The 17,427-nt window shown below is 43.7% G+C and overlaps 1 protein-coding gene across 1 annotated transcript; it reads left to right on the top strand.

Moving 5' to 3' along the window:
* The first annotated feature begins 8,175 nt into the window (after positions 1 to 8,175).
* On the top strand, positions 8,176 to 16,606 carry phax (phosphorylated adaptor for RNA export). The gene is made up of 5 exons (XM_078397000.1): positions 8,176 to 8,320; positions 9,444 to 10,126; positions 14,598 to 14,718; positions 15,213 to 15,296; positions 16,036 to 16,606. The coding sequence occupies exons 1-5, from the start codon at positions 8,231 to 8,233 to the stop codon at positions 16,306 to 16,308; spliced, it is 1,251 nt and encodes a 416-aa protein (XP_078253126.1). The 5' UTR covers positions 8,176 to 8,230; the 3' UTR covers positions 16,309 to 16,606.
* The last annotated feature ends 821 nt before the right edge of the window (positions 16,607 to 17,427 follow it).

Raw genomic sequence — 17,427 nt, 5'->3', positions numbered from 1 at the left:
ACAACAGGAATTCGACCTCAACAAAACCTGACACCTTAAATCACCAATGGAAAGGGGGTCAGGTTTATGTTTCAAAAGGTATATTAAATCGAGACAGATAGAACATTGAGAGAATCAAGAACGGGACATCTCAAATAAAAGAGAAAATGGGGGAAAATATTCTGCAGGTTAGGCAGCATCTGTGGAAAAAGAAACAGAACTGATGTCTGAGGCTGGACTTCTCAGCATTTTCTGTTTTTATTTTTAGAAATTTGAATTCGAAGAATTCTTGAGCTTGTGGCCTTAGCAGCTGAAGGCACAGCTTAGCTTGTGGCCTTAGCAGCAGATGGTGGGGAGAATGAGAGGGGATACACAAGTTAAAAAGTGAAACAACTGTACGTAGATCCCCTTCTGGGACAGCACACAACCAGTTGCCACAATCCGGTGCCATCTTGCAACATTCAAGTCTCTGAAAAATCTCCCCTTTAGGCTCGGTGTCACGCAGTACTGAATTAATAAAGTAGGGTTCGGCTTGGCCCAGTGTAGGAATAGGAATACTTTATTGTCTATGTGACTGGGCGCAGTGAGGTTCTTTGCTTGCAAAGACATTGTATACAAATAGCGGCCACATACGGCTCTGACAAAGTTACAAAGCACGCCGGCTCCCTCTTTTGTCCCCAACAGTTCCCCACACCGGATCCCCATTGTCCTTTGTCCCCCCCCTATAGTCCATTGTTCTTCCCCACCTCACAGTGGTCCTCCACGCTCTCATTGACTGTCGACCTTGGGTCGAATCGCGAAACATCGCTGCCGCTGCGAGGCTTCATCGCTGCCGAGGCCTCACCGCTGTCGACACCCCCACTTCACTCCTCTATGGTGCCGACCCGGGCCCCAGCCGCCCGACCCGGACTTCTACCCGCGAGGACGCGATCCGGGCTTCTACGCAGCGATCCGGGAGGCATCGAGACCGCGACACCTCGATTAAGGCCTCCGGCCGCATTCCCAGTCCATAGCCGCGGCCCCAGTTAGGAAGCTATTGGTTCCTTTCATCACCTCTCCCTGCAGCTGCTGCTGGTTGCAATTAATCCATTCGCTCACCCGGCTGGTACATGGCTGCAGAGTTGACTGGAGGAATAAATTAAACAACTAACATGACAGAAGCCCCTTGTTATTGCCCCTTCTGAAGCAGTAAGTAAATGGCTTTCTTGATCGTAAGCACGTTGAGATGTGTAAACTTGACATGAACAACATATTGGCCAGAGCAAGTGCCTGTGATATGTTCCCATTCATGCAACATGCATTAGTTGCCTCCAGATTCCTCTTACCCCCAGCAGAATTAAGAGTTCCCAATATTTCCTACTCCTGAACTTGGGATCATTTGATTATATCGTTCTGAGTTTGTTATACAAAAGGTGTTCCTTTTTTTTCCTTTTTTTTTGCTCAGTCTGTTCAGGAATTGAAATGGCTCGGAGCAGAAAACGTGCAGGTAGTAATATCACTGAGGTACTACCAACGGTTCCGGTTCCATGGAGTAGACCCAATGTATTGAAACATATCCCAAGAGATATCTTGGTGTGGAATGGCTTCTTGTGTTTTATCCAGATATATGTGAACCGATGACCGCCTGCGGTCACTTGAATTTTAGCTTTAGCATCTCGATGAATCGTAGGTTATTTACCTTTGAGTGCCAAAATCCATTGGACGTGTTCTTCATCATTTCTGATGCTTTTCCTGTGGGTTGTCTCAGCTTGGACTCTACACAGATCTACACTGCGTCTTTGCTTAAAACAAATTGCTGGAGGAACTCAGCGGGTAAGACAGCATCTACAGAGGCAGTGACTGTTGGGACCCTTCATATTGGTTGATCTGTGACCAAATTCTGGATATATTCTGGATAAACATATAATTTTTTTAAAGGTTTGAACAGGCGAGATGCAGGAAAATTGTTTCCGATGTTGGGGGAGTCCAGATCAAGGGGTCACAGTTTAAGAATCAGGGGTAGGCCATTTAGGACTGAGATTTAGATAAGTGTGAGGTTATTCACTTTGGAAGTAACAATAGAAAGGCAGATTATTATCTGAATGGTGTCAAGTTAGGAAGAGGGGATGTTCAACGAGATCTGGGTGTCCTAGTGCATCAGTCACTGAAAGGAAGCATGCAGGTACAGCAGGCAGTGAAGAAAGCCAATGGAATGTTGGCCTTCGTAACAAGAGGAGTTGAGTATAGGAGCAAAGAGGTCCTTCTACAGTTGTACCGGGCCCTGGTGAGACCGCACCTGGAGTACTGTGTGCAGTTTTGGTCTCCAAATTTGAGGAAGGATATTCTTGCTATTGAGGACGTGCAGCGTAGGTTCACTAGGTTAATTCCCGGAATGGCGGGACTGTCGTATGTTGAAAGGCTGGAGCAATTAGGCTTGTATACACTGGAATTTAGAAGGATGAGGGGGGATCTTATTGAAACATATAAGATAATTAGGGGATTGGACACATTAGAGGCAGGAAACATGTTCCCAATGTTGGGGGAGTCCAGAACAAGGGGCCACAGTTTAAGAATAAGGGGTAGGCCATTTAGAACGGAGATGAGGAAGAACTTTTTCAGTCAGAGAGTGGTGAAGGTGTGGAATTCTCTGCCTCAGAAGGCAGTGGAGGCCAGTTCGTTGGATGCTTTCAAGAGAGAGCTGGATAGAGCTCTTAAGGATAGCGGAGTGAGGGGGTATGGGGAGAAGGCAGGAACGGGGTACTGATTGAGAGTGATCAGCCATGATCGCATTGAATGGCGGTGCTGGCTCGAAGGGCTGAATGGCCTACTCCTGCACCTATTGTCTATTGTCTATTGTCTATTGAGATGAGGAAAAACTTCTTCACCCAGAGAGTTGTGAACCTGTGGAATTCTCTGTTACAAAAGGCAGTGGAGGCCAATTCACTGGATGTTTTTAAGAGAGAGTTAGATTTAGCTCTTAGGGCTAAAGGAATCAAGGGATATTGGGGAAAAAAGCAGGAACGGGGTACTGATTTTGGATGATCAGCCATGATCTTATTGTTATGACTGTATGGCAAATGAAGTTCCTCGTATGTTGCAAAACATACTTGGCTAATAAAGTATTATTGTGATTGTGAATGGCGGTGCTGGCTCGAAGGGCCGAATGGTTTACTCCTGCACTTATTTTTCTATGTTTTGCCCCACATCCTTTCATTTATTTTGTCAATATTTATCAATGTTAGATTTTAAATTAGTAATTAAGTTGGGATCAATAGTCATTTTCAAGACAATCCAAACTTCAATACCCATTACAAGTTGCAATGTTTCAATCCTGTTTTAAGACCGTGACCCTGGCCCCCCTAATCGCCTCCTTCCACCTCCCAAGGAGGTGAAATATTTCCTATCTTATAAGGAGTAAATACAAATGCTCAAAATGAGTAAACAAGTTGACAAAGTGATTTTAAAACATTATAATCTCTGCCATATGTAAACAGTCGGTTGGACATCAAGAGCAAAGATTTTAAGCCTCTTTCGGTTGGGTTAAAATTATAAAAACACATCCAATTCATGAAATGCAGCTCCACTGGTTCGGTTGAAATTATAGAAACATGTCCAATTCATGTAATAGATAAGACAATAGGTGCAGGAGTAGGCCATTCAGCCCTTCAAGCCAGCACCGCCATTCAATGTGATCATGGCTGATCATTCACAATCAGTACCATGTTCCTGCCTTCTCCCCAAACCCCCTGACTCCGCTACCCTTAAGAGCTCTATCTAGCGCTCTCTTGAATGTATTCAGAGAATTGGCCTCCACTGCCCTCTGAGGCAGAGAATTCCACAGATTCACAACTCTCTGACTGAAAAAGTTTTTCCTCATCTCTGTTCTAAATGGCTTACCCCTTGTTCTTAAACTGTGGCCCCTGGTTCTGGACTCCCCCAACAGATAATAATCTTATATGTTTCAATAAGATCCCCTATCACCCTTCTAAATTCCAGCGTATACAAGCCTAGTCGCTCCAGCCTTTCAACAGTCCCGCCATTCCAAGAATTAACCTAGTGAACCTACGCTGCACGCCCTCAATAGCAAGAATATCCTTCCTCAAATTTGGAGACCAAAACTGCACACAGTACTCCAGGTGCAGTCTCACTAGGGCCCTGTACAACTGCAGAAGGACGTCTTTGCACCAATACTCAACTCCTCGTGTCATAAAGGCCAACTTGCTATTAGCTTTCCTCACTGCCTGCTGTACCTGCATGCTAACTTTAAGTGACTGATGAACAAGGACACCCAGATCTCGTTGTACTTCCCCATTTCCTAACTTGACACCATTCGGATAATAATCTGCCTTCCTGTTCTTTCCACCAAAGTGGATAACCTCACATTTATCCACGTTAAACTGCATCTGCCATGCATCTGCCCACTCACACAACCTGTCCAAGTCACCCTGCATCCTCATAGCATCCTCCTCACATTTCACACTGCCACCCAGCTTTGTGTCATCCGCAAATTTACTAATGTTACTTTTAATCCCTTCATCTAAGTCATTAATGTATATTGTAAATCGCTGCGGTCCCAGCACCGAGCCTTGCTGTACCCCACTAGACACTGCCTGCCATTCTGTAAGGGACCCGTTAATCCCTACTCTTTGTTTCCTGTCTGCCAACCAATTTTCTATCCATGTCAGCACCCTACCCCCATTACCATGTGCTCTAATCTTGCCTACTAATCTGCCCTCAATATGCTCAACACGCTGCCATTTTCCTGCTGCCGGAGTATAAACAACGGATAGTACGGGAAACGGCGGTGACGAGGGATGTAAAGTGGTGGTCTGACCATTCAGAGGCCATGCTGCAAGATGCACTGAGCGATGTCGACTGGAATATGATCCAAACAAGTTCCAGAGACGTCAATGAGTTTGCGGAAGCGGTTACAGACTTTATTGCAAGAATAGCCGATAACATCGTCCCCACGGTAAGGATTAGTATCTTTCCTAATCAAGAACCCTGGGTGGACAGATCTATTCGCATTGCCTTGAATGCTCGCACCGCTGCTTACAACTCCAGCATGGCATCCGGTAATATGGACGACTACAAGGTAGAGTCCTACCGACTGCGAAGGGCAGTGAAGGACGCAAAAAGGAGGTACAGGGACAGGATGGAGTCGCAGATGGAGCAGCAGGACACCAGGCGCCTTTGGCAAGGGCTACGGACTATAATTAACTACCGGTGCAGCCCCCTCTCAACCGGAAGTGCTGGCACCTCCCTAGCTGATGACTTGAACTCCTTCTACGCACGGTTCGAGACGGGCAACATTACCCCTAGCATGCCGTCTAAAAACAACACCGCCAGCACGCTGGCTAGCGAGGCTGGAGGGGGATCCACCGCTGCGGATGTGCACACATTCTCGGTGTCCGAGCACGACGTGAGGAGGGCTCTGATGCGTGTGAACACGGAGGAAAGCTGGAGGCCCAGATGGTATATGTGGGCGAGTACTAAAGTCTTGTGCCACTCAGCTTGCTCCAGTGCTCACCACAATATTCAACCTCTCCTTGGCCAAGTCCGTGGTCTCTCCACGCTTCAAAAGATCCATCATCGTACCAGTGCCAAAAAATGCCTCTTTAGCTTGTTTGAATGACTATCGACCAGTGGCCCTCACCTCGGTGGTCATGAACTGCTTTGAGAAGCTGATCAAGAACCACATCTGTGCCTTCCTCCCTCGCAATATGGACCCGCTGCAGTTCGCATACCGTCCAAGCAGATCCACGGATTATGCGGTCTCCCAGGTTCTGCACACCGCTCTCTCGCATCTTGACAGCCAGAAGGGGGGCTATGTGAGGATGCTCTTCATTGATTTTAGTTCAGCTTTCAATACAATAGTCCCCACCAGACTTGCTGAGAAGCTGCAGAAACTGGAGCTTAACACTCCCCTGTGTGCCTGGGTCCTGGACTTTCTCACTGCCAGGCCCCAAGTGGTCAAGATGGGGAGACATACTTCTAACCTCCTCACCCTGAACACAGGATCCCCCCAGGGTTGCGTCCTTAGCCCCCTACTGTACTCCCTGTACACAAATGACTGTGTGGCCAGGTTCAGCTCCAACTCCATCATCAAGTTTGCTGATGACACTTTGGTGGTGGGCCTGATCTCTGATAACGATGAGAAGGCCTACTGGTGGCTGTTCTATCACTCTGGTGTCAGGACAACAGCCTCCTCTTGAATGTCACAAAAACTAAGGAGCTGATTGTAGACTTTAGAAGGGCTCAACAACCGAGGACGTACACGCCACTGGAGTTAAATGGGATTACTGTGGATAGGGTGAGCAGCTTTAAATACCTGGGAGTCCACATCACAGAGGATCTGACATGGACAACACACATTGCCGTACTGGTAAGTAAGGCAAGGCAGCGCCTTTACCACCTCAATTTAGAGTCTCTCTGAGGATCTTTCAGTGCTTCTACTCCGGGGCTGTAGAAAGCATCTTGGTTTGGGAACAGCTGTGCCCAGGACAGGAAGGCTCTGCGGAGAGTAGTGCGTTCGGCTGAACGCACTATGGGAACTACACTCGCCCCCCTGCAGGACCTATACATCAGGAGGTGCAGATCCAGAGCCAGCAACATTATGGGGGACCCCTACCACCCCAACAATGGACTGTTCAGGCAAACGCCTCCGCTGTCACGCTGTGAAAACAGAGAGGATGAGACGGAGTTTCTTCCAACAGGCCATCAGGACTGTTAACTCTCATATCACCAGGGACTAATTTAATTTACTGTATTCATTTATTCTTTGTGTTAAATTTTTTTTTTCTATTCTGTTTTGTAGTTTAGCACAATCCACAGGCGTTGCCACTTGCATTTCACTGCACATCTTGTATATGTATGTGACAAATAAACTTGGCTTGACTTGACTATGTGGGACCTTATCAAAGGCTTTCTGAAAGTCCAGGTACACTACATCCATTGGCTCTCCCTTGTCCATTTTCCTAGTTACATCCTCAAAAAATTCCGGAAGATTAGTCAAGCATGAATTCCCCTTCGTAAATCCATGCTGACTCGGAACGATCCAGTTAGCGCTATCCAAATGTTCCGCAATTTCTTCTTTGATAATTGACTCCAGCATCTTCCCCGCCACTGATGTCAGACTAACTGGTCTATAATTTCCTGTTTTCTCTCTCCCTCCTTTCTTAAAAAGTGGGATAACATTAGCTACCCTCCAATCCACAGGAACTGATCCTGAATCTATAGAACATTGGAAAATGATCACCAATGCGTCCACAATTTCTAGCGCCACCTCCTTAAGTACTCTGGGATGCAGACCATCAGGCCCTGGGGATTTATCAGCCTGTCCCATCAGTCTACCGAACACCATTTCCTGCCTAATGTGAATTTCCTTCAGTTCCTCCGTCACCCTAGGATCTCTGCCCACTAGAACATCTGGGTGATTGTTTGTTTGTGTCTTCCTTAGTGAAGACAGATCCAAACTACCTGCTCAACACGTCTGCCATTTCCTTGTTCCCCCTAATAAATTCACCTGCTTCTGTCTTCAAGGGACCCACATTTGTCTTAACTATTTTTTTTCCAGGGGACCAGAGGAGATCACGAACGAGAAGAGTTGATGCAAAAAAATGTCCACGGTTGTGGGAGGTCATCGCAGCAGAAGCGACGACAGCGCCGTCATTGGTGGGAGGTGGTACAGCGGCTCTGAGTGGGACGGTGCAGTCAGTGACAGCGGCTCTATGGTGGGAGTTGATAAAGGCAGCGGCAGCGCCATCGGTGGTGGGAGGCGGTACAGCGGTTCTGTGGTGGTGGGAGGCGGTACAGGGAGCGCCAGCGCCATCAGCGGTGGGAGGCGGTACAGGCAGCGGCAGCGCCATCGGCGGTGGGAGGCGGTACAGACAGTGACAGCGCTATCGGTGGTGGGAGGCGGTAATAGCGGCTCTATGGTGGTGGAAGGCGGTAGAGGCGCCATCAGTGGTGGTAAGCGGTACAGGCAGTGTCAGCGCTGTCAGCGGCGGTACAGGCAGCGACAGCGCCATCAGCGGTGCAGGCGGTGACAGCGCCATCGGCGGTACAGGCAACGACAGCGCCATTAGCGGTGGGAGGCGGTACAGCAGCTCTGTGGGGTGGGAGGCGGTACGGGCAGTGACAGCGCCATCAGCGGTGGGAGGCGGTACAGCGGCGCCGCGGTGGGATGTGAGAAAGGCGGGTCCCGGCGACCGGAAGTGTCCCCATATCCTCAGAGTTGCCCGGGTGTTTGTCTGGAGGAGAGGGTGAAGTGATGGCGGCTCTGCTGGAAGATGGCGAGGTGCTGGACTCGGACTCTGAGTCGGACTCGGACTCAGAGATGACGACCGGCGCCGACCAGCAGGTACGTGAGTGGCGCGGTGCTGCAGCGCTGTGCCGGGAGCGCGGCCTGGTGCAGGTGGGAGGCAGCAGGAGGAGGTACTCCCGGTAAAGCCGCTGCCTACCCCACACGTGGAGGTGAGAAGGGCCCAGGCAATGCGAACAAGAGCTGCCATTCATTATGTTTGATGTCTACACATGTATCATGCCGGGAACCCTTCATCCCTTTCTCAAATCCAATCCCTATCTTTGCAGAGTTCCCCCCTCCCAAACTTGTCCCAGATACATATTCCCATTATCCGTGTTGAAATTTCCGTTCCATGTTTGAATCCTACAATTACGATTTGGCATTTACATTTATCAGAACATTGACATGTGATTAAAGAGATACATGCTGTGGCTATGGTAATCCTGCCCATGCGTAAATCATTTTGCAACTTTGCTGCCTGTTTCCCGGTCTATCCCGAGGACCACCTTTCATCCCTGCATTGACTATTGCGTGGCAAAATACTTTAATTTCTAATATTTTGACTTCTGTTTTCATTTTCTATACTTTTACCATATTCATTTATCCATCTACATGTATCTCTGCAATGCCTTCCAGTCCTGTAATATTTCAACATCTGTTTCCTTATAAATAATGTACATTACTAATTTTGATTGCTCCACCATTAATGGTCAAATGTCAAGACTATAAAGTATTGTTTTCCCTGAACATCTCCATGCCTCTATCTTTTAAGACATTTAACAACTTTTCTTTGATCAAGCGTGTGATTACGCCCTAGATCCTGGTGTTAAATTCCAGGGTCTCGACCCAAAACGTCACCCATTCCATCTCTAGAGATACTGGCTGTCCCGCTGAGTTACTCCAGCTTTTTGTGTTTATCTTTGGTTTAAACTAGCATCTGTGGTTCCTTCTTACACAGTTTATCATACAATTTGTATGAACAAAATATTTGATAATTGTGATTGTAAGAAGTCTGGGGTAAATGAAGTTAAGAAATGAGATAGTGGAGGGAGAATTGGCAATAGTTAGATTATGTAAAAGCAACTGATTACTCTCATGGCATAATCGGCTGAAAAATAAATAATTCATTAAATTGTTTGAGATATTCATTCTTACTCATTGTATTTTACTTTATTCAAAGAGTCAGCAACCTGCTCTTCCCAACTACTCTGCAACACCGTTTACTGCGCAAAATGATTTTCAACCTCATCCATCTTCATTTGATTTGAGCAGTCGTTACCGAATCACAGAATCGGACAACTCGAGCGAAGACAGTGAGCAAGACTCTGAAGAAGAAGAAAGACTCTTGCGGCGAAAACGACAGAAATGTTCACAAAGCGGGAATGGTCTACCTACAAAATCAGTGGTGATGCCTTTTGGCACAGATGGGAAAAGTGTTGTGCCTTCTGGCAACTTTGCCAAACCGGCAGGTCGCAAAGTTAACAATATTTGGGGCTCTGTGCTGCAGGAACAAAATCAAGACGCCGTGGCAACCGAGCTAGGAATTCTGGGAATGGAAGGCAATGTTGACATGGATTCTCGGCAGTCTGAGACTTACAATTATGTACACGCAAAGAAAATGATGGAAAAAGAACGTCAGGAGGAGGAAGAAAAGGAAATGGCTAAATTAGAAAAAGAATTGGATGACTACGTTCAGGATGGAAAGAGTTGCAATAGCCAGCAAGCACGTAACCCCAGCAACCTCAAGCGAAAAAGGCCTGTCAAAGAGAGGCTGGGTGAAAGACTTGAAATGGACTATAAAGGAAAATGTGATATTACAGAAGATGATAGTCCAGATAAGATTTCTGAAGAAATAGCACACAGGTTAGTTGGCGCTGCACACGGTTGGAAGTACTGGTTGCTAATGGGCCGTGAAAAGTTGGGATACATTTCATGTGGCTAAATATTATTTTTTCTCTGCTCAGTGTGCTCTGAGCCTTTGGTGTGCCCAGTGTAAGCAAGAGTAATCAAATTTTGATTCTGTAATGTTTATTTTTTATTATTGCTCTTTGACAAATGAAGTCAGTAATACTAGAAAATACAGCACTTTTCGTGCAGGGTCCAAACAGCTAGTGAAGTGGCCTATCAAAATGTCACTGCACACCCTATAATTTTTCTTATGGGCAATAAGTTACTGCCGTATGTCACATATGCTTTAGCTGAAAATCAGACAATTGAAAAATGGGTATGTGTTTTACACGAATCTTATAGACCATAAATTGAGTTTTCTAAGTTGCTACACATGGGTCAGTTAGACAATAGACAATAGGTGCAGGAGTAGGCCATTCAGCCCTTCAAGCCAGCACCGCCATTCAATGCGATCATGGCTGATCACTCTCAATCAGTACCCCGTTCCTGCCTTCGCCCCATACCCCCTCACTCCGCTATCCTTAAGAGCTCTATCCAGCTCTCTTGAAAGCATCCAACAAACTGGCCTCCACTGCCTTCTGAGGCAGAGAATTCCACACCTTCACCACTCTCTGACTGAAAAAGTTCTTCCTCATCTCCGTTCTAAATGGACTACCCCTTATTCTTAAACTGTGGCCCCTTGTTCTGGACTCCCTCAACATTGGGAACATGTTTCCTGCCTCTAATGTGTCCAATCCCCTAATTATCTTATATGTTTCAATAAGATCCCCCCTCATCCTTCTAAATTCCAGTGTATACAAGCCTAATTGCTCCAGCCTTTCAACATACGACAGTCCCGCCATTCCGGGAATTAACCTAGTGAACCTAGGCTGCACGCCCTCAATAGCAAGAATATCCTTCCTCAAATTTGGAGACCAAAACTGCACACAGTACTCCAGGTGCGGTCTCACCAGGGCCCGGTACAACTGTAGAAGGACCTCTTTGCTCCTATACTCAACTCCTCTTGATATGAAGGCCAACATTCCATTGGCTTTCTTCACTGCCTGCTGTACCTGCATGCTTCCTTTCAGTGACTGATGCACTAGGACACCCAGATCTCGTTGAACATCCCCTCTTCCTAACTTGACACCATTCAGATAATAATCTGCCTTTCTATTCTTACTTCCAAAGTGAATAACCTCACACTTATCTACATTAAACTGCATCTGCCATGTAACCGCCCACTCACACAACCTGTCCAAGTCACCCTGCAGCCTTATTGCATCTTCCTCACAATTCACACTACCCCCCAGCTTAGTATCATCTGCAAATTTGCTAATGTGAGATTAGCAAATTAGTGGTAAATATGTGATGGTTAAGAAATTGCTCAGCATTTTTATTTTGCTTTTGGTCCCACAAGGCAAGGCATGCTCTTCAATGCTTCTTCTGCCACAGTGCTTGTACATCCCGACGTACTCTGCACTGTTATGGTAGCAGAATTCAGCCCATCGAGTCTGCTCCACCATTTGATCATGGGTGATCTACTTTTCCCTCTCAGCCCCATTCTCCTGCCTTCTCCCCATAACCTTTGACGCCCTTACTAATTCAAGAACCTATCAATCTCTACTTTTAAAATATCCGATGACTTTGCCTTCACAGCCGTCTGTGGCAATGAATTCCACAGATTCACTGCCTTCCGGCTAAAGAAATTCCTCCTCATCTCCATTCTAAACATACATTCTTTTATTCTAAGGTTGTGCCCTCTGATCCTGGACTCTTCCACTACTGGAAACATCCTCTTCACATCCACTCAATCTAGGCCTTTCATTATTTGGCAGATAATGACGTTAATTCCCCACAATGCCAATTAAAGTAGTATAATAGGAGTCATTGCAAATGACCGATCAATAAATAATACACGCACTATTATGCATCCAAATAGCAAAGTTATTTTAAACTACAGTGAAATGAATTAGAAGATAATCTACTTTTGTGATGTTCTTTTGAGATATACTAGGACATCGAGAACTGCAGAAAAAATTGAAGCGATTTGGCAAAGGTTTGGGTCTTCAGGTTCTGCGAGGCTCCAAATATCTTATGACAGGTGTACTGTTCATCATCCAACTGATGTCTTAAAATCTATTCAGAATAACAAGAATAAACTGAACCAGTCTTCTTTCTGCCCCCGCCCCTTTCTGCATCATATCAACAGAAGATTCTATGGCACTGTTTAAAGAATAGAGTAATTATCCCTTGTGTCCAATATATTTCATCAATCAAATTCATTGAATGGATTTTTTTGGCAATTATCACACTTGCACATTATTGTAAAATAACAGTAACTATGCTCCAAAACGACATTGGTAACAAAATGCTTTGGGATGTCCCATGGTCATGTGGGACAGTAAATCCGTTTCAAATCTGTTACTTTTTAATATTACGCATATGGTAAAATATTTTTCCTAGATATTGTGAAGTGCACATTCTGCTTAATTAAGGTGAGAGATTTGAGTTCAAATTGGTAAAGGTTTGTGATTAGGCCATTCTCAACAGGTTTGCCCAAAGCTAAGAATACCAAATCCCATCTACTGGATCACTCGTGTTCCAAATAACATGACGGGATGATAAATCAAGCGTTCGAGAGTATTTATTTGTCATGTATACCGTATATGAACTGGAACAATTAAATACTTGCTGCAGCGTTAAGGGCCCATAAAATGCAACAATAACAAAATTAATATATAACAAGTTAACAATATAACAATTTAGTTGAATTTCAGGTGTACCGAGGTACAGTGACAAGCTTTGTTGTTACATGCTATCCAATCAGCAGAAAGAGTATACATGATTACACTCAAGCCGACCACAGCGTTACAGATACAGGAAAAAGGGAATAACGTTTATTCCAGTAAAGTCTGATTAAAGATAGTCCGAGGGTCTCCAATGAGGTAGATTGTAGGTCAGGACTGTTCTGTAGTTGGTGATAGGATGGTTCAGTTGCCAAATAACAGCTTGGAAGAAACTGCGAATCTGGAGGTATGCGTTTTCACACTTTTGTACCTCTTGCCTGATGGCAGGGGGGAGAAGACGGAGTGTCCGGGGTGAGACTCGTCCTTGATTATGCTGTTGGCAGTGTGTTATCAGTTAATCCAAGTAAACTAGACCATGTTATTGCAAACACCAAATTACGTAGAGCAATCTTAGTCCTGCAGTCCTCAGTGTTGAGGTACGGTAGTGACTAGAGTTGTGCAGGGTATTTCAAGAAAGGTTGATAGGAGGAAGGTGTTCTTTAACCTGGTGGTAATGAAATCTTCCTGCAGATCAGTTTGATGATGGGAGGTCAGTACCCGTGATGCACGAGGCAATGTCCACCACTTTCTGCAGCCTCCTTCGTTCTTAGATGTTTGAATTTTCTAATCAGACCATGATGCAACTAGTCAGTCTGCTCTCCACCTCACACTTATAGAAGCTCAATAGATATTTGGCCACATGTCAAATCTCAGGAAGAGGTGGCATTGGTGAGCTTTCATTGTGATTGCATCAATATGCTGGGTTCAGTACAATCTTCAGAGAATGCTCCACATTCCTCTGGATCTGTTTGGATTCAATACTGGATTAAACCTTGCCAGAGAGAATTGAACCCTTTCCAGCTTGCTGCTGTGGAGTACTATATGTTAAAATTGTACGTGCTTGATGTAGGAGAGAACATATTGGAGAGTATTGGCTGGTTCTGGAAGAAACTTTCGAAAAAGTGTATTGTCCATTAAAGCTAGATGAGAAGAACTGTATTTCTCTGAGTCTTGAGACTGGAATACATTTTCACAAGGCGATTGCAGAGGTAGACGAATATTTGATAAACAAGAGAGTGAAAAGATATCACTGAGTTGGGGTTACAATCAGATCAGCCGTGATCATATTAAAAGACATGGTCTGGGAAGCCTACCTCTGCTCCCAATTCATATGTTCACAAATATGTTTATCGTATTTCTGATGAAAACTTACTTGCTCACTACCAAGGAAAGTCACTAGTCAGTGTGGTGTTGCACTATACACACACGGTTAATGTTCAGTTATAACATTTCAGGCCTGGAAAACTGTGATTGTGGACATCTGTAAGTAGTTCTGCATTTTAATTTTGAGAGAGAAATTGCAATTGAATGCTGTTTATGTATATTATATCAAGAATTAAAAATGTGTACATTGTTTTATTTGGCTAAGACAATTATAATATATCTGGCACATTGACCTGACCTTTCTTTTGAAGGGGATGGAGACCAGGTCACTCAAGTTAGGAGTTCATATGTTTATTACCTTTTGCAGAAAATAGCGTAAAAAATATGCCCTATCCATAGTTTGACCTCAACGTAATTAATTGCTTTGGTGAGTATAAGTGTTGTGAAATAATTGATGTAGAAAGCTGTTCTAAAATTTTTATTTCAATTTTCAGACTCCGAGAGCCAAAAACTGCCTTGATTCACAGGGTTGTAAAAGCCATCGGGAAAAAGAAAGCAATAGAACTCTTGACGCAAACAACTGAGGTTGAGCAGAACGGCGGACTCATGATTGTTGTAAGCAACAGTTTTTCTATTTCTTTGTAATGATTTGTCAATGACAACTTATTTCAATGATAACTAAAAACATCTGTAAAGTCTGTTCAGTTAAGCAGTATTGTCTGTTAATGATGGGAGAGTTATATTTGGCTTCTGCACTTTCAAGTTTGGGAGAAATAATGGTGCCAATTTGTCTCCCTTGCAATCTGAAGAAGGGTCTCGACCCGAAACGTCGCCCATTCCTTCTCTCCAGAGATGCTGCCGGTCCCGCTGAGTTACTCCAGCATATTTTGTCGATTTATACCAGCATCTGCAGTTTTTTTTCCTATTGTCTCCCTTGCAATGTTATTTTTTATTTGTGTTGCAAGTGATAGCTTGTGGAAGAGAGTTGCTCCAAGAAGATGTGGTAATAGGGAAGTGTAGTAGTTCAGATAATTGGTTTTCACTAACAGAATTTCACCCACTTTAAAACTAAAGGCATTGCTCCAAATCATTTTCTTTCTTCTCCACAGGATGGCAGTCGCAGAAGAACACCTGGTGGTGTTTACCTACAATTGTTGAAAAGTACTCCAAGTATCACTCAAGACCAAATAAAGGTCAGCGATTAAATATCTTTTGGTTATAAGTTTAATAATTTTATTAATAAATTAAAAATAATAAAATGAATTCATTTAAAATGACCAATATTTTTTCTTTTAACTTACCACTTGCATAAATAGAAACACTAGAAGGCAATCGTAAATTAAATGAGAATGTTTCGCTTTATTTTCTTTCCATAACCACTGCACTCCACCGCCACGTCATGGGAGCAGATGGGTGATCTATTGTATGGACATTTTTATTCGTGATATATATGTTTACCAATCTAGGTGCAGTCTATGCGTGGATGTGAAATTTTGTTTCCTCATCGCATAAATGTCCAATCTTTATATGGGAAGAACTGCAGAGGTGTACGTGTATTAACAGATAGGCTACTCTGGTAGATGCCATTTAGTTGCCGGCCACGTTTTAATGTTAAGAATAGTCTCTTTGCATAGTGCCCACACTTGCTCTGAAACTTCAAGAACCATGTTGCAGTATTTATTGATCTTCTTTTCAAATCCTTTTATGGCCTTGCACTAATCCCTATCTCCAAACTTCTCATACCTTTCCTCTGACACCACTCCCTCTCTCCATTCCAAAACTTTGGATTCCTTTGACTCTAATTTTCTGTTAATCAGGTGGTTAAATTCGCAGAGCGTTATTAAAAAATGCAAAATGTATATATTTTTCTCCTGTAGCTAGCTTAAACTTTATTATCTAAAAATAAAAGCGTCTCTTGATTTCCATCAACAGGAAATATTTTATGATGAAAATCAGAGGGAATATAATTCCAAAAAAGCAGCTAAAAAGAGGAGGCGCCACATAATTGGAAAAAAGATGAAGCAGGCAATTAAAGAGCTGAATTTGCAAGTGGACGATGACGCTTCACGAGAGACTTTTGCTAGTGACACAAATGATGCCTTGGCTTCTGTTGAAGACACGGAAGAAGTTCAGATGGAAAAATCAACATTAGATCCAGAAGATGTCATTGAACTTGATAATAGTAATGATCTGGAAATATTTTGAATAATACTGAAAACACTGATATTACTACAAAACAAATGTAATTGATATTCCTGTATTGATTTCATTGAAATTTCCTTTTGAAATATGTTACATTTATAACACCCCTTCATAGTTTCATTTTTGATTCTTTAAGGTGGCAATTGTTTGTCAACTTGTGAATTAGTGTCTTCATTGCTTCAGTCTAACAATATTGCAAAAAAAAATCTAGCATCAAACAACATTCATTTTGGCAACAGGTTATTTCTCATCAATATTCTGTAAATGTAACTTTATGTACATCATAATTTTCTACTATTTCAGCCAACTTTTTATAATGAATTAAATGCAGATATTCTTTGCTGTTCATTTTATCCTTTTCAGCATAATGATTTCAATTTAAAATACAAAGGAAATGACTGCCAAGCTATTGGGATCACAATGTAAAGGCTAGTCAGACGAATAGAAAGAACGTTAGTGAAGATTTCACTGAAAAATTATAGAAAATCTTAATTGAATATAATTGAAATCAGGTCAGTTACCATATGTTCAGTCTGAAGAAGGGTCTAGACCCAAAACGTCACCCATTCCTTCTCTCCAGAGATGCTGCCTGCCCGCCGAGTTACTCTAGCATTTTGTGTCTAACTTCGATTTAAACCAGCATCTGCAGTTCCTTCCTACACTATATGTTCATTAGTAATTGGTGACCATTTCATAAGATCCTGAGGTCTTTGCTGAAAATTGTAGTCTGACACTGATGCCTGGTTATGCTTGACAAAGATACTCTGAGCGCAGTTGAAATGCCTTGGCTACCCTCGAAGGTGGGAAATCTCTGAGATAAACTATCTAGCTGAGGCAAACATGATAGCCTAACTTGCTTTCAGGCGATGTTTGCCTTCTACCTCCAAGCTGATTTCAAGTTGAATTTTAAATCAACACCTAATATAACTCCATCATCCTAGCTTAAAATCCTCATCTGCTCCCTGGCTGAACATTCAACTGAATTTACCATGTGTCTGCTGATAGCAAATCAAACTTTAAATTAATGCTCAAAATAAACCGCTCTTCCATGTCCTGCCTCTTGGGGCAGCAGAGTGACGCACCGGTACAGCTGCCTCCCTGCACCAGAGTCCCGGGTTCAAT

Source organism: Rhinoraja longicauda, chromosome 3, assembly GCF_053455715.1.
Source record: "Rhinoraja longicauda isolate Sanriku21f chromosome 3, sRhiLon1.1, whole genome shotgun sequence".
Lineage (NCBI taxonomy): Eukaryota > Metazoa > Chordata > Chondrichthyes > Rajiformes > Arhynchobatidae > Rhinoraja > Rhinoraja longicauda.
The sequence above is the reverse complement of the archived record's forward strand: the minus strand, read 5'-3'. Positions and strand labels throughout refer to the sequence as shown.